Here is a 22,239-nt window from a genome sequence, read left to right as displayed (position 1 = left end):
CTCTTTATCCTCTTCAACATCCTCCTCACTTCACTCTTACTAATCTTTGCTACTTCCTGCTCCACACCAGTCACCTCTTCTCTCTCTGTCATTTTCCTCATTCATCAACTCTTCAAAGTTCTCCTTTCATCTTCCCATCACACTCCTGGCACCTGTCAATACAATCCCATCCTTATCTTTGATCACCCTAACCTGCTGCACATCCTTCCCATCTCTATCTCTCTGCCTCACCACCTCACCAAATCCACCTCTCCCTCTTTAGTGTCCATCCTAACATACAAGTCCTCATATACTCTATGCTCCACCTCTACCTTCACCTTACGCTGCATCTCCCTGTACTCCTGTCTACTCTCTTCAGCCCCCTCTGTGTCCCACTTCTTCTTGGCTCTCTCTAGACACTCCTTCACTTCCTTGGTCCACCACAAAGTCTCCTTGTCCACTTTCCTCTTTCCAGATGACACACCGAGTACCCTCCTACCTGTCTCCCTGATCGCATTAGCTGTAGTGGTCCAGTCATCTGGAAGCACCTCCTGACCACCCAGGTCCTGTCTCATCTACTTTCTGAAAACTACACAACATTCTTCATTTTTCATCTTCCACCACTTCTTCCTCTGCTCTTCCTTTGTCCTCTTCATCTTCCTCACCACCCAAAGTCATTTTACACACCACCATCCTGTGTTTTCTGGCTACACTCTCCCCTACCAATACTTTACAGTCACCGATCTCTTTCAGATTACAACGTCAGCACAAGATGTAGTCCACCTGAGTGCTTCTACCTCCAGTTTAATATGTTACCCTATGTTCCTGCATCTTTCCCTCATTTTTGCGAAGTGTACCACCATCTGTCCTTCTGCGTTCCTGTCCTGAAGACCAAACCTGCCCATCATATTCTCATCACCTCTGTTCCCTTCACCTATATGTCCATTGAAATCTGATTTAACTTTTAATGTTTGAGGGAATGAAAAACAACCTGAGACATGACAGGAATTTTAAAATGTGGCAAATCACTCAGATGTTTGATGCTATTTGTGGTGGCCAATCTGTAGGACAAGAAAGTTAACACGTGGCCTAGCTCTTTCAGGAAACACAAGCGGGCCTCATCTAAAACCTGATGAAACCTGATACACCAGTTCATATGAAGTAGGAGGATGACAAATACTTTAGCTGTAGAGAGCCAAGAGTACATCTGCAAATAAGGTCACAGACAAGGGTGCTCTGTCCAAACACAGCTGTCGAACCTGTGCACATATGTATGTCTGTGTACACACTCTAAGGCTGTCTGTAAACCGCCATCCCTACGGGGCTTTGTGACTCAGGCCTTAATAAATCCCCAGACCTCTCTGACTCTCCAGAGAGCCATCATCTCTCAGCACACATTATTTCTCAAATCCCCAAGCCGTCATTAAAGACCAAGATGCATTCTGCATTCTTTATCCTCTGTTGCTCCTTTCATCCATCCATCCATCCATCCACTGCCTGTTCTGGTTTCTCTTAGGGCCAAGAGCTTAAAATAAATGGTAACATTGCTGTAGTCTTTAGATTTTGTATGGTAAACACCACAGATCCTGTTCGATCACATTCTACTGTACAACCATTATTGACATGGACAGTTTTCACACCATGATGCAAAATATGCAAAATAATTGCAGTATATATATTTGATTTTTACCCTGATATATGTCAATTTTACAACTTTGGCCTCTGTATTTTAAATAATAAATGCGGTATAGTTGTCTTCCTGAGGTGTTATGAGCAGTCTCACCTAATTAATGATCCAGCATACTGTTGAAACTATGCAACAAAGAGAAGTGCCTGCAAAATTGCACATAAGGCAAGATTTTGCCTTAATATCTGTACACAAATAAAACAAACTTTGCTGCCTGTCTAATTTCATGGTTTGGTTAATTGCTAGTTGTGTGCAGTTTTTAATTTCCACATAACATCAGAAATGCATTAGGAATGTGACGAAATATGACAAAATGAGGCTTTTTAACTTGGAAGAATACGCACAGTTCAAAGTTTTAAATCCACAGCTGAGCCTTGGTTCATGCTTTTCAAGGTATTGTAGGTGTGTGCAGCACCAGTGAGATAATGAGATAATTGATTTCAGCCTGTAGACAAAAGCAGCGCTCAAAATGAGCTGGCTTCTGGGGAATGGGGGCCTGACCTCAATTGAAACACTCAGTTGCATCACTAACAATTTTCCTTCATTAGAGAAGTATTTTTAAAACGGCAGATTTAAAGAAATCCCTCCAGACTTCTGCTCATTGATGACGAGGAGCATTTCAGTTCATGTTTAGTTTCTTAGTAAACCAAACATGGATATTACTTAAAAGACTGCAGGGCTGCAATCATTCATTCAATCTTTGAGCCTATAATTATTCATTTTCCAACAATTGGGCTTCTTTGGGGAAAAAAGCAATGCTGTTCCCTGCAGTTGAGAATCTACCCGGTTATTAGAGTCATGGCTTCCTGTTGCCAGCTGGAGGGGGCCCAGACCCAGGCTTCTCCCTCTGGAGTCTGGCCTCTGGGTTAGGAAGCGGCTTATGTGTGGCTGCGATGGCTCCATGGGACACAGGGACACAGAAATACACAGTATGCGTCAGCATGCACACACAGCAAATATATAGTAACATTTCATCAAGTACAGGACTGCAGTAAACACATCCAATATGAGTCCTCAGAGGAAGCATGATCCACATGTGTCTAAATGAAGAAAGCACACGGAACATAAGGTGGGTATATGCAATCCCAAAGAGGGACATTGTGGGACTTCAGTTCAGACACCACTGGTAAGTCCAAGGCAAAGCTCACCCTTTAACATGACATTACAGCTACTGTCCTTATTAATGCACTGTAACTCAAGTAATCAATTATTACATTTGTATCTGTCCCGTATTTCTGTGATCTAATGGGAAATACAGATTATTGTGGACAATTCCAGAGTAAATAGTTTTATGCTGCTAGTAGGCAAAAACCTAAATATAGCAGTTCAGCTCATGATAGGTGTGCCCCAGGAAGCCATGCCAATAAAAATCAATAGCTCCAGTGGTTTCTAAGGCTCCCTGATCACTCTTCAATAGGCCACCATTGCCATTCAGCCAGTTAGCAGGCTTTTTTGTGGGTTTGGCTGCAGGCACTGACCATGTTAAACTCCTTAACATATTTGTTGTAGGAGCAACATGTGCTGTCTGTATTAAAATCACAGAGTGGATAAAGGAAGTGGGCAAACGTTGAATCGAAAGCAGATATGATCATACCTGTCTGACACAGCCTTCATAAATTCATCCAGCAGGTGGTCATACGCCTGACCTCGCACTCTCTTATGTCTCAGTCCAATGTAGAGTGGGTCCTTCAGCAGCGTCTGTCAGAACACAGGGGAACAGATGAGAAAAGATAATGTAAGTTACATTTTTTGGTTCTTTTGGTTTTTTATTCTGTGTTCATAGTTTCACTGTGCAACAAAGAGGAATTATTTAAAACCTATATTTCCAGTAAGTCTGATGTGATTCAAGTAAACTAAAAACTAGCCATTTACCAAAAAAGTGAGCACTTTTAGTAAATACTGTAAATACTAAATTAGTTACTGTACTAAATTAAGTACTGTATTATAATTTTAATATTAGCCCTAAACCAACCTAATATCAACCTGCATAAAATTATGTAATATAACTCAAATTATCACAATACCATATATTATTCAGTGTTGTCTAACCTTAAGGGTAGGAGTTGTAAACTGTCAGATGAACACTGAAAAACTAAAAATGTATAATGAATCAATGCTTACTTTATTATTTAGGACCATAAACAGTACAACAGGGATTTGTTATTGCAGACACCTTTATTCCCTAAGCACCAAAATACAAAATCCTAAGCCTACTATAATAATACTATAATAATATAATCTGGTGCATTTGCTGACTCCCTTCTAATGATGATAAAGTTAATGAAATCTTTACTTTTAAACCTCTGCTATAATAAACTCTGACCCATGTGTGTGATCCTGTAGCACTGAGACACACTTCCTGTCAGGTTAATTTGCAAACAATGTGCAGATCCACCTTTGTGCACAGCAAAACCACCTTTTAGGACCAAGTCTCACTCAGAATACAGAGGATGAATGACAATGAAGAATGAAGAATGGTGACTACAGGAAGTCAGGATGGTTCACATTTCTTTATTTCTAATATTATCAAATAACTTCAAAGTCAAATTAATTATGAGTCTCAAGTGGCCTTTGACTTCTGTTGAAGCAAATGCCAATCAGTGTTGTTATATACTTTGCTTTGTCTATCTGGCCATACAGTATTTCACCAGATCTTTGACATGCTGCACCTGCCTGACTGTGTCTCAAGCACCAGATCCTAAACTACAGACAGATTTTGGAAGATATGGTCATAATCTAAATGTTCTTCACTGTGTAAACTTTGCCTCCCTGAGGATTTCCGGGAAGTTGGGAGAGCTGATCCGAAGTACTGTCATGCCTCATTGGGAGAGGCAACCTTTTCTTCTGGAGGCAGATAATTAGAGGGAGTCTCTAAGATGAGTGGGGCTTGGAAGAGGCAGCAGCCACCTTTCCATGGCAGGGTCAATAGCTAACATGTCCAAGAACAGTTCAAAAAGTTTTATTTAAAGCAATATTTATTTAAAGTTGACAACTCATTTCCTGGCAAGCATTTAATTGACTGCAATAGGCAGGAAGTGGCCAACTGTAACCAAAGTGACAGAACCAAAAGTATTTTTTTATGTGCTTGCACAGAGGAATAGACCGATATCAGAGTTGTACAAGATGATGCAACAGCATGCAAGTAGAAAGATCACAATTGCCAAATCAAATTGCCAAATCAAAAAGAGCTATTCAGCTCTGCAGTGGAATTTGACTTGCAGCTTTCTGGAGTTATAATGTGTGACAGTGAGCATTTGTTTCATTATTCACTCCATGGGAAGACTTGGGCAGAGCTAAGTGAGTTTTAACTGAGCTGACCTCATTGACACTGTGCTGAACTGTTGACATGAGTTGTCTTTCTGTCCTAGATTATCTGCTGTTGATTGGCTAAACTGTCCTTTGTGTTGTTCAGCCCCTTTTTTCTCAGGAGGGATTAGGGGATTTTTTTTGTGTGTGTGTGCTTGCTACAGACACAGAAGCTCCAATTTCCATGTTTCTGAACTCATCTCTGTTAGACTGTTGCGGTGCTGGACATTTGAAAAGGAAGTTTAAAGCGTATATTGCATGGTGATGCGTCTCAGTGGGTAAAACTTACTACAAACAAGGTTTTTGCCAGGATCACATCCACAACGTTTATTTCAGCATGAGCAAATGCATGTGCTGAGTATTGTATTCAAGTAGGTTAGTAAAAAAGTCTAAAAAAAAATAAAATTAAATTAAAAAGGAAACGAGTATGCCCTGTATGTCATGTCATGTATGTCCACCTGTTTGAGTATTTGGCTGTGGGCCTGCTTGCGTCTCCGTCTAGCCCCACATCCACTCAAGGACGAATACAATCCCATAATAACGGTCATTTTCATAATTAGTCGGAGCTACAGTACCACTACCTCATAGACTCTCCCACCTCCTGCCCCCATCATCCCTTCACTGTCAGGGCTGCGAGACGAAGCAAAGTACTGAGGGGCAGCAAGCAGGACTGCCTCTTATATGAAGCCAGTCCGGAAGAGCAGCACACATACATGCTGTATGCACACACAGCTGATTGCTTTATGCCATTACCTCTCATTTAGTCTGTCATCTCTTTAGAATAACAGAAACACGAGCACAGTAAAATCCGGCAGTGGCTCAGTTGTTCATGAGTTAATGGTTTGAGTCCGGGCTCCTCCTGGTCACATGTCTTTTGGGAAGACACTGAACCCTGAATTGCCTCTCCTGTGTGTTCCTCACTTGTAAGTCCCTTTGGATAAAAGTCTCTACTCAAGTCTCTTCTAAAGCAATATCTTTTGTGTGGTACAAAAATTGCATAAATACATTTTAAATTGGTCTATATGTTTATCCCATTTTTCTTGTCAGATCCTCTGAAAATCCATCTGGTAATTGAACAAATTTTCCGTGGGGTTAAGTCTGTGGTTTAGCTGGGACACTTAAGGACAGTCAGAGACTTGACCTAAAGCCACCGCAACAGTGTTTTGTCTGTTTGCCTTTGAACTGTGATCCTGCTGCAGCAGGTTTTCTTTAGTACTACTGAGAAGCATGATGATACCATCACTATTATTCACTGTAGGGATGTTATTATCCAGGTGATGAGCAGTGTCTTATATTTGCCAGACATACAATGTGAAATTCTGTCCAGAAGGTTTAATTTTTGACAGAGAATCTTATTCCTCATGCTCTCGGGAAAATACTGTTTGGCAAAGTGGCCTGTTTTTCTGTCTAGCCACACTAAAGCCTTATTGATGGAGTGAATCTCTATGTATTCTGTATAAAGCCAATAGATTTAGCTTAACATTAGCCCTAAGGGTTGCACACAACAGCCCTAAAGTCCTGTCTGGCAGCCATTTTACACATCTTCCACGTGACTAATGCAAGGCAGTTTGATATAGGACAGCCTGCTGCCAAGTCTGCCACTGAATGCACAGAGAGCCTGAGCTGAAACCAACAAGCCAACAAACAGTGAATAAACTAACTCCAAGATTGAAGGGTTTTACTGGGACCCATAACAATAAGTACTGAATTTCAAATTGTAATCATTAACAATACTCCACTCTGGGAAAAGTATGTTACCGAGGTATTTGATACTGCCTGAATGGCATGTTTCTGCATTGAGCAAATAAAAAGAAATCTGTAGAGTTAAGTCCTATAACTGCATATCTATCCACCAGTTATGTGCAACATCTGCAGTGGTGCAGGTCGCCTAATTTGTTCAATAAGCAAAGGACAGCAAGGACCACAAATGTTATAGTTACAATTCTGTTTTTGCACAGAATAAACAAACAAAGTACATCTGAATTAGCAAGCTTTAAAGGTGTCTAGCACTGGCAGGGAAACAAGGCCCTTATTTCACACTGCTTCCAGTGTTTATGCTGAGCTAATCGCCTCTTGGCTCCAGCTCAGTATGTAACACACAGAGTAGAATCAGTCTCATCATCTCACATGTGGGATAGAGCGAATAAATGTATTTAAATGAATGGAAAATTCTCTCAAAATCATATTTGGAGTTGAAATATTTGAATTTGAAGTTGAAAATCAAAATAGTGCAAACTCAGCTGCAACACATAATCCACGTGCTCTTCATTCATACACAGCACTTTGGCAGCAGGTAAAGTACAAAGAAGACCGAAGACACAGCCAAGTATGGACTTTGAGACTGCTTGTTAAAGTTGTATTGTGATGCCCATAAATGTCTAAAGTTGCTGTAATGCAGTAATAGTCTAATCTGCAGATGGTATTATCACTCTAAACCACTCTATCACTCTGAAAGTCATTCAGAGCAATACGGTCAATATGGAAAGTTAGAATTCATGGAGATGCCAGTACAGGAAGAGGTCGAAAGGTTGAAGGAGTTATATAAAGATCCAGTTCCAATGGCACAAAAAATGCCTAATGTAACATTGTAATAACTTTTATGGGCTTTCTGGGAAAACTGCAGAGTTGCCGTTGTTACAATGCCCAGGATTTCTGATCCCAGGGAACTTTGATGAAGTGTGTATTGGCTCTGTCCTGTTAAAAAGGGGCCTCAGACCATCCAGGAGTTCATCAATGTTTGTTCATTGTCTAACTACCCTTTTTTAGTCTTTCCGCTACATTTTCTTGATATATTTCATTTGTTAACTAATTTAAGCTCAGCAACATTTCTCATTGTTAACCCACTTGAGAGATTTGCTCAGAATGAAACTGAACTCCAGCGTCTGAGTCATATGAAGGCTGTCTTGGAAAATGAAGGACAGCTTCTGACAAGCTGAGCTCAGCTGTGTTTGGCACACACCCATCCGACTGAGGCTGCCACACCTTTGGCTGAGGCAGGGAGTTGTGTATATATAGAGAAACACACAGCCTATTCTTAGCCTGTTTAAGGATGCAGACACACGTGCTGCCCTGCCCAGGGTTTGAATCATCTTCTAGAGACAGTGCCGCAGAGAACATGGACCATAGGTGGGTAACTGCTGCTCTGTTGGCTGCCGCCCTCACAAGCTGGCAGACAGGAGAGGTGCTTTCCCAGCTGGCATCTATCAGTGGAGCAGCTTACCTCATTCACACTGTTTCCTGGTTGTAAAGTGTGAAATTTGTTTTCTTTTTCTAAGGCAAGTCCTACCTGGCTGCTTTGGATCCCCTATTGGCATATCATATACTCATGGTTTAAGATGTATTAGAGAACTATTTTGAGTTTAGGGGTCTCGGTCTCCCAGAGGGGACAATAAAGTTTCATGAAATTTAATACAATCCACTTGGAGTTGAACAAGACATACTAGCAACTCCTGCTGCTCTCTTGACCTTTATTTGTGGCCTCTATGTGGATACTAAGCAGGAAAAAGTAAACTAAAGCTCCCTTTTTGATTGAAAATGCATAAAATAATTGGGGCCACTGGTACTACATCCACATCTATACAGAACCCATGACTCTAAGCTCAGATGATTAGCTTGTTTGTTCTTTCTTCTTGGAAGGGTACCAACAATTTAATCTGTGTCTGAATCAATCGCAGGCCCCTGAATCATATGAAAAATCACATTTTGTCCTCCATAGTTTTAAGCATTGGGATGCATTAGGGTTCTGGATGAGAGAATTGGTATTCGATTGTGATGAAGCAATTAATGACTGTAATATATAGACCTATTATTGTTAGACCTTTATATTGGATGTCATGTATCATTGACCTTGTCCCTATGTACATATATCCTGGGAACAAATAATAACCTTACCTCATTTTCTGTGCCCACATCCAGCATGACAGGCAGGCACTGCTGTGGTGGCATACCTCCACATGCTGTGTAGAGGGCCAGCTTGCCCACCGGGATGCCCATGCCATGGCAGCCCAGGTCTCCCAGCCCCAGGATCCTCTCTCCATCCGTCACACACACAGCCTGTCCATCAACATAACAATCAATTTTAATTAACAAGTTGAAATTTCTGAAAACTACTGCTAAACGTGGAAAGCAAAGTAATTATATTATGATATTTCAGACAACAGAAAAGTAATAAAGTAGAAATTCATCTCTTCGTTTGTGCCCCTTTAACTCAAATGTTCTTTACTGGAACTATTCCATCATGCTGTCCTGAGACCTTCTTTCCTCTTAATGTAAGCCAGGCTGTGCGACGCCCACCTGACTTTCCACGACTTGCTTCCCTTTTGCAATAAATATTTTCTGTGGTCGATTCCACTGCATGAAACCAATCAATTGTGTAGCACTTAATGTAACTAGCAGAAAAATTCAATTTGAAATGTTTCTAATTCTATCGTTTTCCATGATCAGTGTGACGCAGAAAACTTTTACAGCCCTGTTCCTCCCACATTCTGACAGGTTTAAAGAGTGTCATTAGTTTTCCCATATGAAACCCATAATGACCATAATGACCGCTTTTTTTTTTTCCTATCGCTTGGTAATATGTGACAGAATGGACTTGCCAAAGCTTATCAGTGTGTTACTACCTTGGCTCTCATTTGCCTTCTTTCTAGTGAAATGCTCAAAGTAGGGCATATTTGATGGAGTAATGATAAGGCCACTCGACCAATGAGAGGCAGCATGTCAGCACTGAGGTAAATGCCCTGTTGTTGACAGTCTGTGAACAGGTGGCTGAGGCTGCAGGAATATTTGACATGCCAGGAATGCCTATTGTTTTCGTCATTGTAATTATGATTAGATTATGATTATAGCTGCTCTATACACAAGGTCAAAGGAATATTTTAGGTTTTTAGGAAGTTTGCCAAGACAGCAAATCAACCAACACCAAAACTAAAAACACGCCTGTCCACAGTAGTTCCCTGGAGTATGTGCATTTTCTATTTTTTTATTAACCTAGTAGTAAACTAATAGCCTAGTGTAAAATAACTTTTTAGGAATAAATCAATATTTTTTTATTATTATAAAATAAAAATAGATTACAGCAAGTAAGGTTTAATATAAACTTTTGGACAATTTAATGACATCTCAATATCTTAAATAAAAATATTTTATTCAGAACTATATTGAAATTTATAGCATCTTTGAATCACTTAACCTGCATATGTTAACGGGGAAGTGTTAGCAGGAGTAGCACAGTGTAAAGATAGCTTGTACAGTAAATAAATTATTTTATTATAATATTGTTGTAGAATTTATAATGTAATGTAATATTTATAATGTAATATAATTACATAAAATAACATGCATATTTTTGGAATGTGGGAGGAAACTCTGGGGCACAGGGGAGAACATGCAAACTCCACTCAGAAAGACCACGGTCAGCAATGTTTTGTGTAACATTTTCTAAACAACAAAGCAAAATTGTAACTGTGTGTCATTTAAAATTCTGTTCCAGTAAGTTTATATTGCCTCTAACTTTCTCATGGTGGTTATCACTCAACAGTTGGTCGTAAAACCAGTTTATATCATCTTTTCACATTTAGTTAAATGGAAAACCTGGCAGCCAAATCTCATGCAGGATACATGGATACACTTATTCTCGTCAAGACGAAACAGCAAGAGTTGATTAATTGGCAAATGTAGGGGATTAAATTTTTTACCCTGATGTCCTTTTCTGGCCAGTTCTGGAGCAGTGAAGCAATGTGGCCGCGGTCATGAATAGTGATGAACAGCCCCCTGCAACAAAGAAAAGCAAACACAACTTAGACCTCATTTCTACATCATAAAAAGGCTGCGTGTTTGTCTGCCTTTTTGTCACCCTCAAGGTTTCATGTCATGCACTTTTCGTAAAAAGCAAAATGTCCAAAAATAATAATTGTGAAGGTTAAATAGTTTAACTCAAACACTCTGTGCTTAAGATGTCTCATTTCATCTCATCTCATGTAACATTTAAATAAAACAACCGTTAAGCTGCAGGTTAAAAACTGTTTTATGTAAAGATGCTATTTCTTTTCTGCCTTTCTTTCTTCGAGACATGACTTTATTGTCACTGTGCATTTGATTTACCATTAAGCTCGGAACCCAGGGCCTTTGCAAAGAGTTTACTTTGGACTTTGGAGTGTCCCCACATATCCATTCATTTTACTATATGCTCCTTCTAAACCAACCATCCCTCCTTCCTTTCTTCGCGCCCCGACTTAAATGTTCTTTACTTCAGGATAATCCCAGGATAAAGAGATTGTCTCTATATGTGGGGTCCAGCTGCAGAATCTTTTCTAACCAATCCACTCATCAGGTTATCGTATGGGGGGCCACACATTCTTTATGTGCCAGTGGCAGTAAAAACATCACTATTTGTAAGAATCTGCTTGAAAAATTCAAACCTATCCCAGGTCAAAGATGGTGGAAGCGGGGAAACATCAAATGCAAACAGTATGAAACATTGCAAAATATAGTGAGCGCAAGAAAAAAGAAACAAAGGTGTCAAATAAAAATACTTTTATAACTCCGGGATGAGGAGTGGAAATAATACAATTGTTCCTTTGAATACGAATTTTCAAAACAATATTTACAGTTAAGATTGGATCAGACTAAGAAGAAGATAATGAAAGTAAAATTCAGTTTTGAAATAGTGTAACTGTACAAACCTTTCTCAGTGTCTGTGAGCACAAAACATGGGTGATCGGTCACTGCAATGAGCAAATAACTTTAGTTAAATGGTGGGGGAGCTTACACAGGGCAACCAGGGTCAGTGTTCCTACAGCTTGGCATGTTTGCTCTCTGAAGGCAAACAATTTGTCCTCTCTAATCTCTGATCAATAGGGTTGATCTCACAATGTACAGTACAGCACAAGGCCTTTTTTTTTTTTTTTTACTTGACAGCGTGTCTTTGTCAGTGAGACAAAGACACGTGTTAAGACTATTTGCTCAGGGCTGAATGTTCAAGATAAATAAAGAGGGTCAGCCCTGTGTTTGTGAGTGAAAGACTGGGATGGACATGATTTTTAAGTGAAACGATCCTACCTGCACAAAAAGCTCTGCAGTCACTAAACCATTCGCATTTGTCACACACATCTGCATATACAGTATCTGCAAGCTACAATTCTTTGCAGATGAATGTATGCATGCTGGTTTAAATGCACCATGGTGAGATGATTTAATGTGTCTGCACAGCTGTAAGGCACTGTAAGGAGCTGGGCTAGTTTAGTTTTTGTATGTATGTATGTGTGTGTGTTCTTTTTGTGTGTGTGTGTGTGTGTGTGTGTGAAAGAGAAGGGATGATGGAAAGTGTTGCCTGCTGTGTGTGTTGACCTGCAGCCAGGAGGACATGAGACAATGCCAGTTTAACAGTGTTTGGGTAATATGTGATTCCACTTGCTATGACTGTGATCCAAGGAGAGTTGTGTCCAAGGTGAGTTGGTTACTGCAGCATTGCATACAATTATTGTTTATCAATATCAGTTTGCATTGCAATTAGTGGAGATGCCACAGAAAAATTGCTTATGATGCATTGTTGAATCACTAAATAAAAGATATATTAAGGAATAGCGGGCGTGCAAATGTGATAATGTTACTCTCTTGTGGTTCGCTCTGTTAAGCTTGCTGAGGCTGTATGAATGACCATCATATGTTTTCTTTGTATCCAGACAATAAATGGGCGCATGACAATAGACGCAAGCCTACTTGTCCATCATTCATCAGATTAAAATTGGCGCAGAGTAAGAGAAGAACAGGGATGGTTGCTGAACTAACCATTTACAAGTGACCTCTAACTGGGCTCAGTTACACCAGCAATAGCATTATGGGATTTGGGGAGAAAGAGGGGCCGGAAGGTTGACCCCACAATGTGACTGCAGGAAACATCATTACATGGATCGGGCTCAACATAATACCATATCTGCACATTTTAATGTTACTGAAAAGTACTTTTTGGACCCTGAACAGCTTTAGGACAGTGTGCACACCCCCTAAACTTGTCATAAAAAAGCATACTGGCTCCTTAAAGAAAGTCCATCACATGATTATAGTACAGACAAAAGCAGTGCTACTGTACAGTAAATTATGATGTTATGAGTTTTCCAGTTTTCATCATTACTGCCTGTTAAGATAATCACAATCTTTAAAGATCAACCATTTCAAAATACATTCTAGGAATAGCTTAATAGATGACGTTAAACAGCAGCTATTAAAAGACAAATGCAGTTAGATTTAATGTTTGGGTTGAGGTTGAAAGACAAATTCTGCCCTCTGACACTTTTAAACTTAAAAATGTATAGTCTTCTGCTGTTAAATAAAAATGCATTTCTTCATTTTCTTAACTGTTTATCTATTACTTTTAGCTTTTTTAAACATTTAGCCATTAGCTATATAATTAACTATATTACTATTTAATAATTATTTATTTATTCTTTATAACTAGTTAACTGTAATCATTCATTGTTAGCTATCTGCCAACCATTTATCCACCAGTTTCATCTATGTAGCCTGTACAAAACCCTTTCCATTGCCAATGAGATGAACTAAAATCAACAACCGCAAATATATAGTTTTAGGCTCTATGTCATTTTTTCCATTCGTTGAAGCTACAAAATATATCTCTTTAAAAGTTATATAAAGTTTTAAAAAATTATAAAACATCCGAGAAGGCCAATCCCTGTGCATCACACGCTGATGCACAAGGCTAACGCTGTGGATCACCTGCAAATGTTGCATACTATAGCTTCAGTGTTACTTATTTTAATAATGTGGATCAACAGATACTTTGGATTGCATTTTAAGAAATTCAGTTTATGAAGCATGGTGTGTTGCAGTCCAGAGGACAATAAAGGTTTGGAATCACTGTTCTACAACATGTTTTTACTGATGCTTGTAGACACTTCAAATGTGAGTGCATGTGTTCACATGCGTGCAATCTGCTGCTGCTGAAATAACTTCACAGTTCATTTTCTACATGACAGGAGGACCACAAAGCAATGAGAAGCTATTTCTTGCTCCTCCTGTGACAATAGCGGAGAGGGTAATGAAAACAACCTGATAGCCTGACACGGCTGCTGACCTGCAGCACACAGGGGCTGTGGAATGGCTTTGGGGGCTGGCAGAAGGAAAAGCTGCTTTCCACACCATGACCCGAAATACACTCTGAGCCCCAGGAGGAAGCTGGCCTTCAGGTTTTGAACTGTGTGTCCATGCCATCAGTCATTTTTATTCATCCTGTAATATAAGATTAGTCTTCACTGTACCAGACACCTTCAGTCACACACTGGACAGAAATCTCTAGGAAAAGAAATTGAAAATATTGTTAAATTTGAACTAATTAAGAAGTTTTCCGTAACTAATTCAGCTCCAAAATCTCCTAAAACAGTTTTTATGGTTGCTATGTGTCTCCTGTGAAAAATTATGATGGGAAATTCTTTTTTTCTGGGTTTTCTAAAATTGTTTGAAAGGGTCTAATTGGAGCTGGGTGGAGGCAACATCTGCTCAGTGGGATGAGCTAAATGTCAAGTGAGGTTGACAATTCTGTTTTGTTACTGTGAGTAATGTTACTGTGAATCTACAGACTTTAAAAATAAACCCTTGAGACCTAATATAAGTTTCTGAAATGTCACTTTGACCAAGAGCAAATGTAATGGTTAAGAGCCAAAGCCAAAAACGGTGGGTTATGTAAAACCTAGTCCACTGTATGTCTTTCCATGCAAGTATTTGTGGCATTTTTCCACTACCAAGAAAATACAACATTTAAAAAGTTTTTTTAAGGGATCATCACTTACACTTAATATAAAGAAGTTTATGTAAGTGTCAACTACTGTGTGTTGCATAAAAATGTTAATACACCAAAATCATAATTGAGCATTAATGATTGTAGTGTGCAGCTTTAATGTTATAGTGGAGGTATCAGTGGGTGTAATTACATGCTGAACTATCATATCATCAAATCACAAAGTATAAATAATAACCACTACATTTCCAATATTTGTCAAAAAATACAAGGCCATTTTTTACCTCATCAAGTGGCCACCTACTGCCCATTGGGTCGGAGGTTCGTTCCTGCTCCTCCCAACCACGAGCCGAAGTGTCACTGGGAAAGACAATGAACTCCCAATAGCCCATTTCCCCTCCCCAGCTGCGCAGTGCTGGTTCCAAGCCCCGTAAAAATTGGGGAGGGGTGTATCAGGAAGGGCATCCAGCGTAAAAACTGTGCCAAATCAACATGTGCAATTTTGTGTACTTGTGTAGCTCAACAACTTCTCTATGCAGTGTATAGCTACAATATTTTCTTACAGGGAGTCAGGAGAAATATCACAGTAAAGCTATTACAGTAAAGTGTCTCTGTATCTGTATGTTCTTTACATCAGCCAGCAGAAGCTGTCATTGTCTTTGTCACTGTCTTTGACCTAGAAAACTTTTGCTATTATCACTTTATCATTTACACAGAGCTGCTTAACATTGTTGACATAATGTATCTTAAAATACACGCAACAACAAAAAAGATTATGCAGCCATGTGTAGCTATGTGATTGACTGGTCTCACAGAGAGATAGTGAGACATATTTAGCTATGTGTGTCATGTAATACCATGTCATGGATATTAGTGGTGCTACACACGTATTCAATCATTAATGTGCATTATATTAAGATCCTCTGTGCTACATTCTGTGCATGAACAGAACAGACTGCTTTTGTAAATGCATAAAGTCAAATTAATAATCTGAAACTTCTAGCACAGAGTGAAACCAGCTCAAGAAAAAGGCAGCTCAAGGTGCCAAGATATAGTCTATTTGGTCCAAAGAAGAAACACATTTATCCAAAGGGGGACTCGGTAGTGGAGTTCTGAACCTGTTTTTGCAAACAGGTTCAGATGGGAGCATCACTCAAAAGTTAACACACTGATTAGAAACAGGAAAAATACTGCACTGCACATTTGGCTGACTGAAATATGTATCGTTCAAAGAGTTTAATGCTTTGATTGACATTGCTTTGATTCTTAATTTAAAAAGGATTATCCCTATATATTTTAACAAACATTGCCCCACATGCTCCAAATCATCAGAAAACATTTAATCAGTATGTAACTTTTTTTTTTGACATATTCAAAGTCGTTCCCCCACAGGGACATCTACTGCTGGACGTTCCTTTCAACTCAATTCATTCAGTAAAAGAAGACAACAGAGATGGACCCACATTAGATAATTCTGCTCTCTCAAACGTACCTGTAGCAGCAACGCCTGATGCGCAGTTTTATTTAACATTTAAATAAGTAAGTTCTTGTCATAACATTTACATAAATACTCATTGTCCTTCCTACAGAACAACTCTGTTTCCCTCACCAAAACACATCAAATCACATGACATTATCCCCATCTGGATCAAACCTGCAGAATGCGTTTGAGCAGAACACATTTAATCCATCAATCAAGTGTTTACATGGCTAAAATTTGGCTGTTATTCAGAAAATCAAACGTTTACACCACCCCACTTATTCCAAATAAAAAATTCCTTTCGATCAATTGACATATTTACACGACGCATTTTTATTCTGGTTGTGCCATTATTCTGATTCTTTTGGTCCATGTAAACATAGCTAATGTTGGTCTTAGCATCTATATTGTGATTGTGGACAGTGAGATGAATCTAGAAAATGACCAAAGTTATCCTTTAAAACATTTTGACCTGTTGGCTGTGCTGGAGGAAAAGTGTAAATATCACCAAAGTTATAAGAATGAATCCCGAGGAGAACGCTACTATTTGTACTAAAATTCCTGACAGTCCATCTAATGCTTCCTGACATTTCAGGCATTTCACAAAAAAACATTGTGCTACAAACAGGGGATCACCAAAGTAATTAGCATTCCTTCTCGGGGGATCAATGCAACATCAGGGCAATCTCTTCAGTAGCTGCTCAGATATTGTGGTCTGGACCATCAGCACATTTACTACACCATGACTTCACAGCAGCCAAAGCAAGAACGAAGGAAGGCACAACGAAATTTAGTTCCTAGCCACAGTGGAATCCTGGTTTCATCTCTGTAACAAACCAGATGCACAATTTGATTCATGTTTTAATTTGTGATATTTTCTCTTACTGTAGCAGGTGAGTGCAGCATCCTCTAAATCCAAGCACACCGACACATGCACATAGACATAATGTACAGTACACAAACAGACAGAATCATTTCTATGACTGGATGTGGTACATACTTGACCACAAGTGGTAGAAAAAGACTGACAGCACAATATTTAAGCAGTGAGACCACTGGTTTCAACTTTCATACTTCCCCTCTTGAGTGGTATTAAATAAGGTAATGGATTTTCAAGGGAAGAACAGATTTTGGTCCTGTGGAGCAGATTACAAAAAGGAGATTGGATCATACTTCATGACAATGGGACTGTTATTGTAGTCATTGCATGCTATAAGTTAACTATACTGTCACAAGAGCAACTCAGCTGCATAACTTGGTTGTACTGTAGATGCATTTGTTCATTCTGGTCATTTCCAAGGCAAGTAAGTTAAGCCAAGGCAGGAAGCTGTTGCCATTACAAATAACACACTCATGCTGCAGCACATGAAACAGCCAAGCAACTGACTGAAGCAATAATGGAGAAGAAGAAAAGTCAGTGCGAACAGGGGATCTGGCAGTGCCAATTTACAACCATGTTCATCCCGCAGCCTGAGTCGATGCAAACCCAGTTTAAAAATAACTGATTGCTATGGAAAAGATGATGGTCAAAGAAACTCAATATGCAACAAAGCTCTAGGCAGGGGAAAGCCTGCTCTGTTAAAGACAAAAGAAAACAATTAAATGAATTGAAACAACAGATAGTGGATGAATAATTTAGCATCAGCTTAACCTGCAGGATTATCCAGCCCACAGTTCATTTCACCATCTCTGTCTAAACACATCTAAGATGTCATGTCACTGTTCAATCAGAAGTGTTTTTATGTGTGTTTCTTAGTAGCTAGTCTCATCACTTAGAAATGAAATGTGACAAGCAGGAAATCTCTTCCCAGTCTCTTCTCTTTCCTTCTCACCCTCCTCTCTCCATATAGTATGATTCCAAAGACAATGCACTTTTCTTCTTCTTCCTCCCACTCTTCTTGGCATTCCATCACATAAAAAGCATTCAACACATCAACCGAATCAGCCTTTTTTTTTCTTTTACACAACCAAGAACCAGCTCCATTCCCTGGCTTTAGGAAACCATAACCCACCCCCACTTCATTCCACTGCAGCACAGTGAAATCAACTCAGGGTTCCACGCAACAACTAATATTCCTCCGGGTGAAGCTTTTCCGGGCTTAGAGAGGAGGGGAATCTCTACAGAATTTGAGGCCAAAATGAACAAAGTTTAGCTAATCTGATAGGCCTTTCGTCACTTTTGCTAACACGCTGAGGCAAAACATAAAAAGACATGGAATCTTTGACAACACCGGCCGAGCTGCGGGTGATGAAAATAGCAACCTGACAGAGGGAGGGTCCTGGGGTTTCACAGCCAGCTGAAGCTGTCTAGATGAAGGAGAAGCAGTCATACGTTCAGTTTCTTTCTCAGCCAGACTTACATAAGTGATGGGACGAAGAAACAGCAGGAAAAAGCCCATTCCAACACAAAAGGCCCTGCTAATGGAATCAGTGGCACAGACTTGATGAACCCAGCTGGCTATTAGATGAGTTTCAGCCCACTGCAATCAGGTTTTCCAATCATTTGCCTCTTCAAACACGCTCTGACATTTGGGGCATGCCAGTGCTGTTTCGTGTGGGATGCAAAGTCCCATTCAAAAGCTAGTGGTTTTGCCTCAGCCAACAACTGTGCAAAGATTGGCTGTAGAATGTTTATTTAGAAATGCTGCTTTGTGTTAGCAACCACAGTCATAATCAGATCACAACAGAAAATCTTCAAATCTGCAAATACAGTCGATCATCTTTCTCACTGGAAACAGACGTACAGCTCAAACATACAGATGGGAGACAGGTTATGACAATATTAAACACTGTATAGGTGATTTATGATCCATTGTATTCTCCTTGACATTCACAGAAAAATGTGGATTCAATTTTATGGACGTCTGGGGCAGTGTCAGTAGATCTGCGATGTCCACTACAAAACAGATGGAGAAGCACTTTAAGAGTTTCCAATTCTTCTCCAATTCTTCTGGCTTATAGATAAGAAGATATTTGTACCTATGTAGTATATGACACCAAATGAGAAGTTAAAACTATGTAGACATTTGGCAAAGACAAGTGTATTGTACTGCAGGGTTTATGCACTTTTAATGTATGTTAATTTACTAATTCAGCAACCATTCAAATTGTTCATGTTTTATATGTTATATATAAATTACTAAGCTCATTCATGAACAGTAATGCATTGTATATATTTGTATTTAAAATCCATCATGTTTGATGGATGCGTTAAAGAAGATCACAGGGAACGTGGTAGAAGAGGAATGTGGTACCATGTGACCCCAAGTTGGTCCTAAACGTGACATATTTCAACTCCCTAACAAGAAAACTCTGCCTGGTGACCTAAATCAAAGTAAATGTTTGGAGTGCCAGGGGAGAAAGGTCGAGTTCCGCAGTATGAAAACAGATCAAAGACAGTCGAAAGGATTAGTTACTTGGGGTCAAACCCCATTTTTTTGAGAGGTCAGACAGAGCAACTGTAAATCTACATCAATGGCACAACAAATCATCACACACTGAGATGATCCAGAACAACCCAAAGGGCCAATTTTCAATTATCATTCATTGTGTTTTTTAGGGTCACATGGGCTGTGAGTTCACTGGGTACCATGCAGCTCTTTGGGGAAGTAGGAGCTTAGATTTACATAGATAAGCCACAACATTAATACCACCTGGTGGCACATGTTGATCATAGCCAGCATTACATTTTTCCTTAGCTGAGCACAATAATGTTGTAGCTGATCAAACACATTTAAGGAAAAACCTAATTTCTTTTGGTTACATATTAAAAATGACACATTTAAATATCTTCAACATATGTAGCATTTATGTCAATAAATATAGATCTTAATTATCTAATCAATTTCACAATGCACCTCTGATACAGTTTGTACAAGGCTTCCATGATGCAATGCAAAGTACTGTAAGCTATTACCAATACAAATTAATAGCATGTTGCTGCAGTTTTCTCCTTTCCAATAAGTAAAGCCATGACAGTGTAGTACATCCTTTTTTATTATTTCAGATTTTAGTCATTCCAGGAGATGTGAGATCATGTCAGATACAAGTAGTTGACTTGTTTTCTCAGTTACATTTAATGCTGTGTTGACATTAAGAATATACAGAGCTCTCTAACATAAGCACCAGAGGAATGAGCATGGGTCACGGAGTGCGGCTAATGTGCGTGCATTCTCACAGTAACTTTTCCCATTGAGAAACATAACACAATAACAAAGCTCGGACAGGCGGAAGCACTTTACAGTACAACCGTGAATCGAGCTAATAAACAGTTCTAATAAACAGTACACTCAAGTAAAATGCCTACATCTCTTACTGCTCTAAAATCCCATCTAAATTACTGTTTGTTATATAGGTGGAAGTTGATTACAGTCTGGAAGTCTTACATGCCCCGTGAGTGCAGACGGAAAGCTTCAAGTTGTCGGTTTTTGACCTTGAGCCAAATACATGACAACATTAGAAGTGTTCACAGCCAAAGCTGAGCTGAGCGCTAATGGAGCTGTCAAAACTAGGAGCATTATAATGTCACAACATTCATTAACTAGAGCACTAACAGATATTTACTGTGGGTATCATTCATTTACAGATGCATTGTCTTGTGTAAATTAAATGAAGGTACGATTCCTGCCATAAACGGTGATGATTATGATATGAACTTCAGTTCAGAGTTTTACAGGCTTTACAACTGTAAATAAAGTTTGTCAGTTCCATAAGTTACTTTTTCCTTTTTGAAACTTCCTATATTTGCGAAAAAGAAACCAGAAAAAACTTTTGTGTCTGGGAGCTCTGAGGCATGGAATGATGATGATGCTTCCAGTCTTTATGCAAAGCTAAGCTAAACACCCTCTGTCTCCAGCTAAGATGTCATAATAGCTGTATTCAGGATAAAACCTATTTTGTCTGATAAGGGGGCCAAGCCAATATGCCTACAAGTAGTTCCTATTGTTACCATTGAAAGGATTATAATAGGTAATTAGCTTAATGCTAATAGCACTTTGGCTCCCATGTTAATTCTTGGTAATACAGAAAAAAATACTAATTTGCAGAGTACCCCACCTGGAAAATCAGGCACCACAGTGAATAAGGTAGGCAACTGGGATCCGTGACAACAAACCTTCAAGCTCCATCGTCCTCACAGGCACACACAACCCACATAGTGCACATTTTTAAACAGACCATTATTGAGGTTACATGGTTCGTTCAGTATTTTGCAGATGAGTGGACTGGTGTTACACTCTTTGGCAGTATTTGCATCATTCAGTTAAGACTAAAATGACAACTTGCCAATAAGCATGGGCTGTGATAAATCGACATTTTGGTTTTCAGTTTCCATTCCATCCATGGGGACGCAAAGCTGGATTCCATGAATTATGGTTGTGGTGTGTATGTCTACATTTCATAACAAGTGAGCTATACCACTCATCAGTCCATCTTCGTTTCATCTTTTCTACGCAGTATTCTTTAAATCCTGAGAGGGAATTTCTGTTTTTTTACATGCACTTGTGATTTTAGTGACCACTACACCATGACTTTCCAGATTTCTCTCTCTGTGTACCGGTGTGTGGCTGGGGCTAGTGAGAAGCACACCAGTGAGTAAAGTGATGATAACATTGTTTTAAACATGCAGTTTGTGGCCACCACATCCAGGATCCAGGATCTTAAACTATGTGCGACTGTCCTATTACCCTGCTTACATACATATGCATTACATACATACACTGTATTACATCACATGCATCCCTCTGGTGCCCATGTCCCACAGTAACGAGGCCAGTGATTACTGGTGGTGAGAAACCACTCTGCTCAGGGACTGGCAACCATCCTACACTAACTCTGTTAAGTGTCCATCTGCATCTGCTTTGGCAAGTGAGCTATACATACACATTTACATTCTGACAGGTCTAATAAAAAAGATATAGTTTTCTTTCAATTTGCAGTAACTTGCAGTAACAGAGCGGTAAGGAATTGTATTGAGCTCATTAACCTTCATTATCTCTGAGTTCTATGATGTAATTCTGAATATCCTCATCTGCATGTGCT

General features: G+C 39.4%; 1 protein-coding gene across 2 annotated transcripts in view; it reads right to left on the bottom strand.

The window, feature by feature from the left end:
• me1 (malic enzyme 1, NADP(+)-dependent, cytosolic) overlaps positions 1 to 22,239 on the bottom strand; it is a 65,760-nt gene that overhangs the window by 8,476 nt on the left and 35,045 nt on the right. For both annotated transcript variants that reach the window (XM_067511090.1, XM_067511089.1), the window contains 3 exons: positions 10,666 to 10,741; positions 8,864 to 9,025; positions 3,261 to 3,364 (listed from right to left, as the gene is read on the bottom strand). In XM_067511090.1, the coding sequence (XP_067367191.1) occupies positions 3,261 to 3,364; positions 8,864 to 9,025; positions 10,666 to 10,741 (342 nt within the window). The remainder of the gene's footprint in view (positions 1 to 3,260; positions 3,365 to 8,863; positions 9,026 to 10,665; positions 10,742 to 22,239) is intronic.

Source organism: Channa argus, chromosome 7, assembly GCF_033026475.1.
Source record: "Channa argus isolate prfri chromosome 7, Channa argus male v1.0, whole genome shotgun sequence".
Classification (NCBI taxonomy): Eukaryota; Metazoa; Chordata; class Actinopteri; order Anabantiformes; family Channidae; genus Channa; species Channa argus.
The sequence above is the reverse complement of the archived record's forward strand: the minus strand, read 5'-3'. Positions and strand labels throughout refer to the sequence as shown.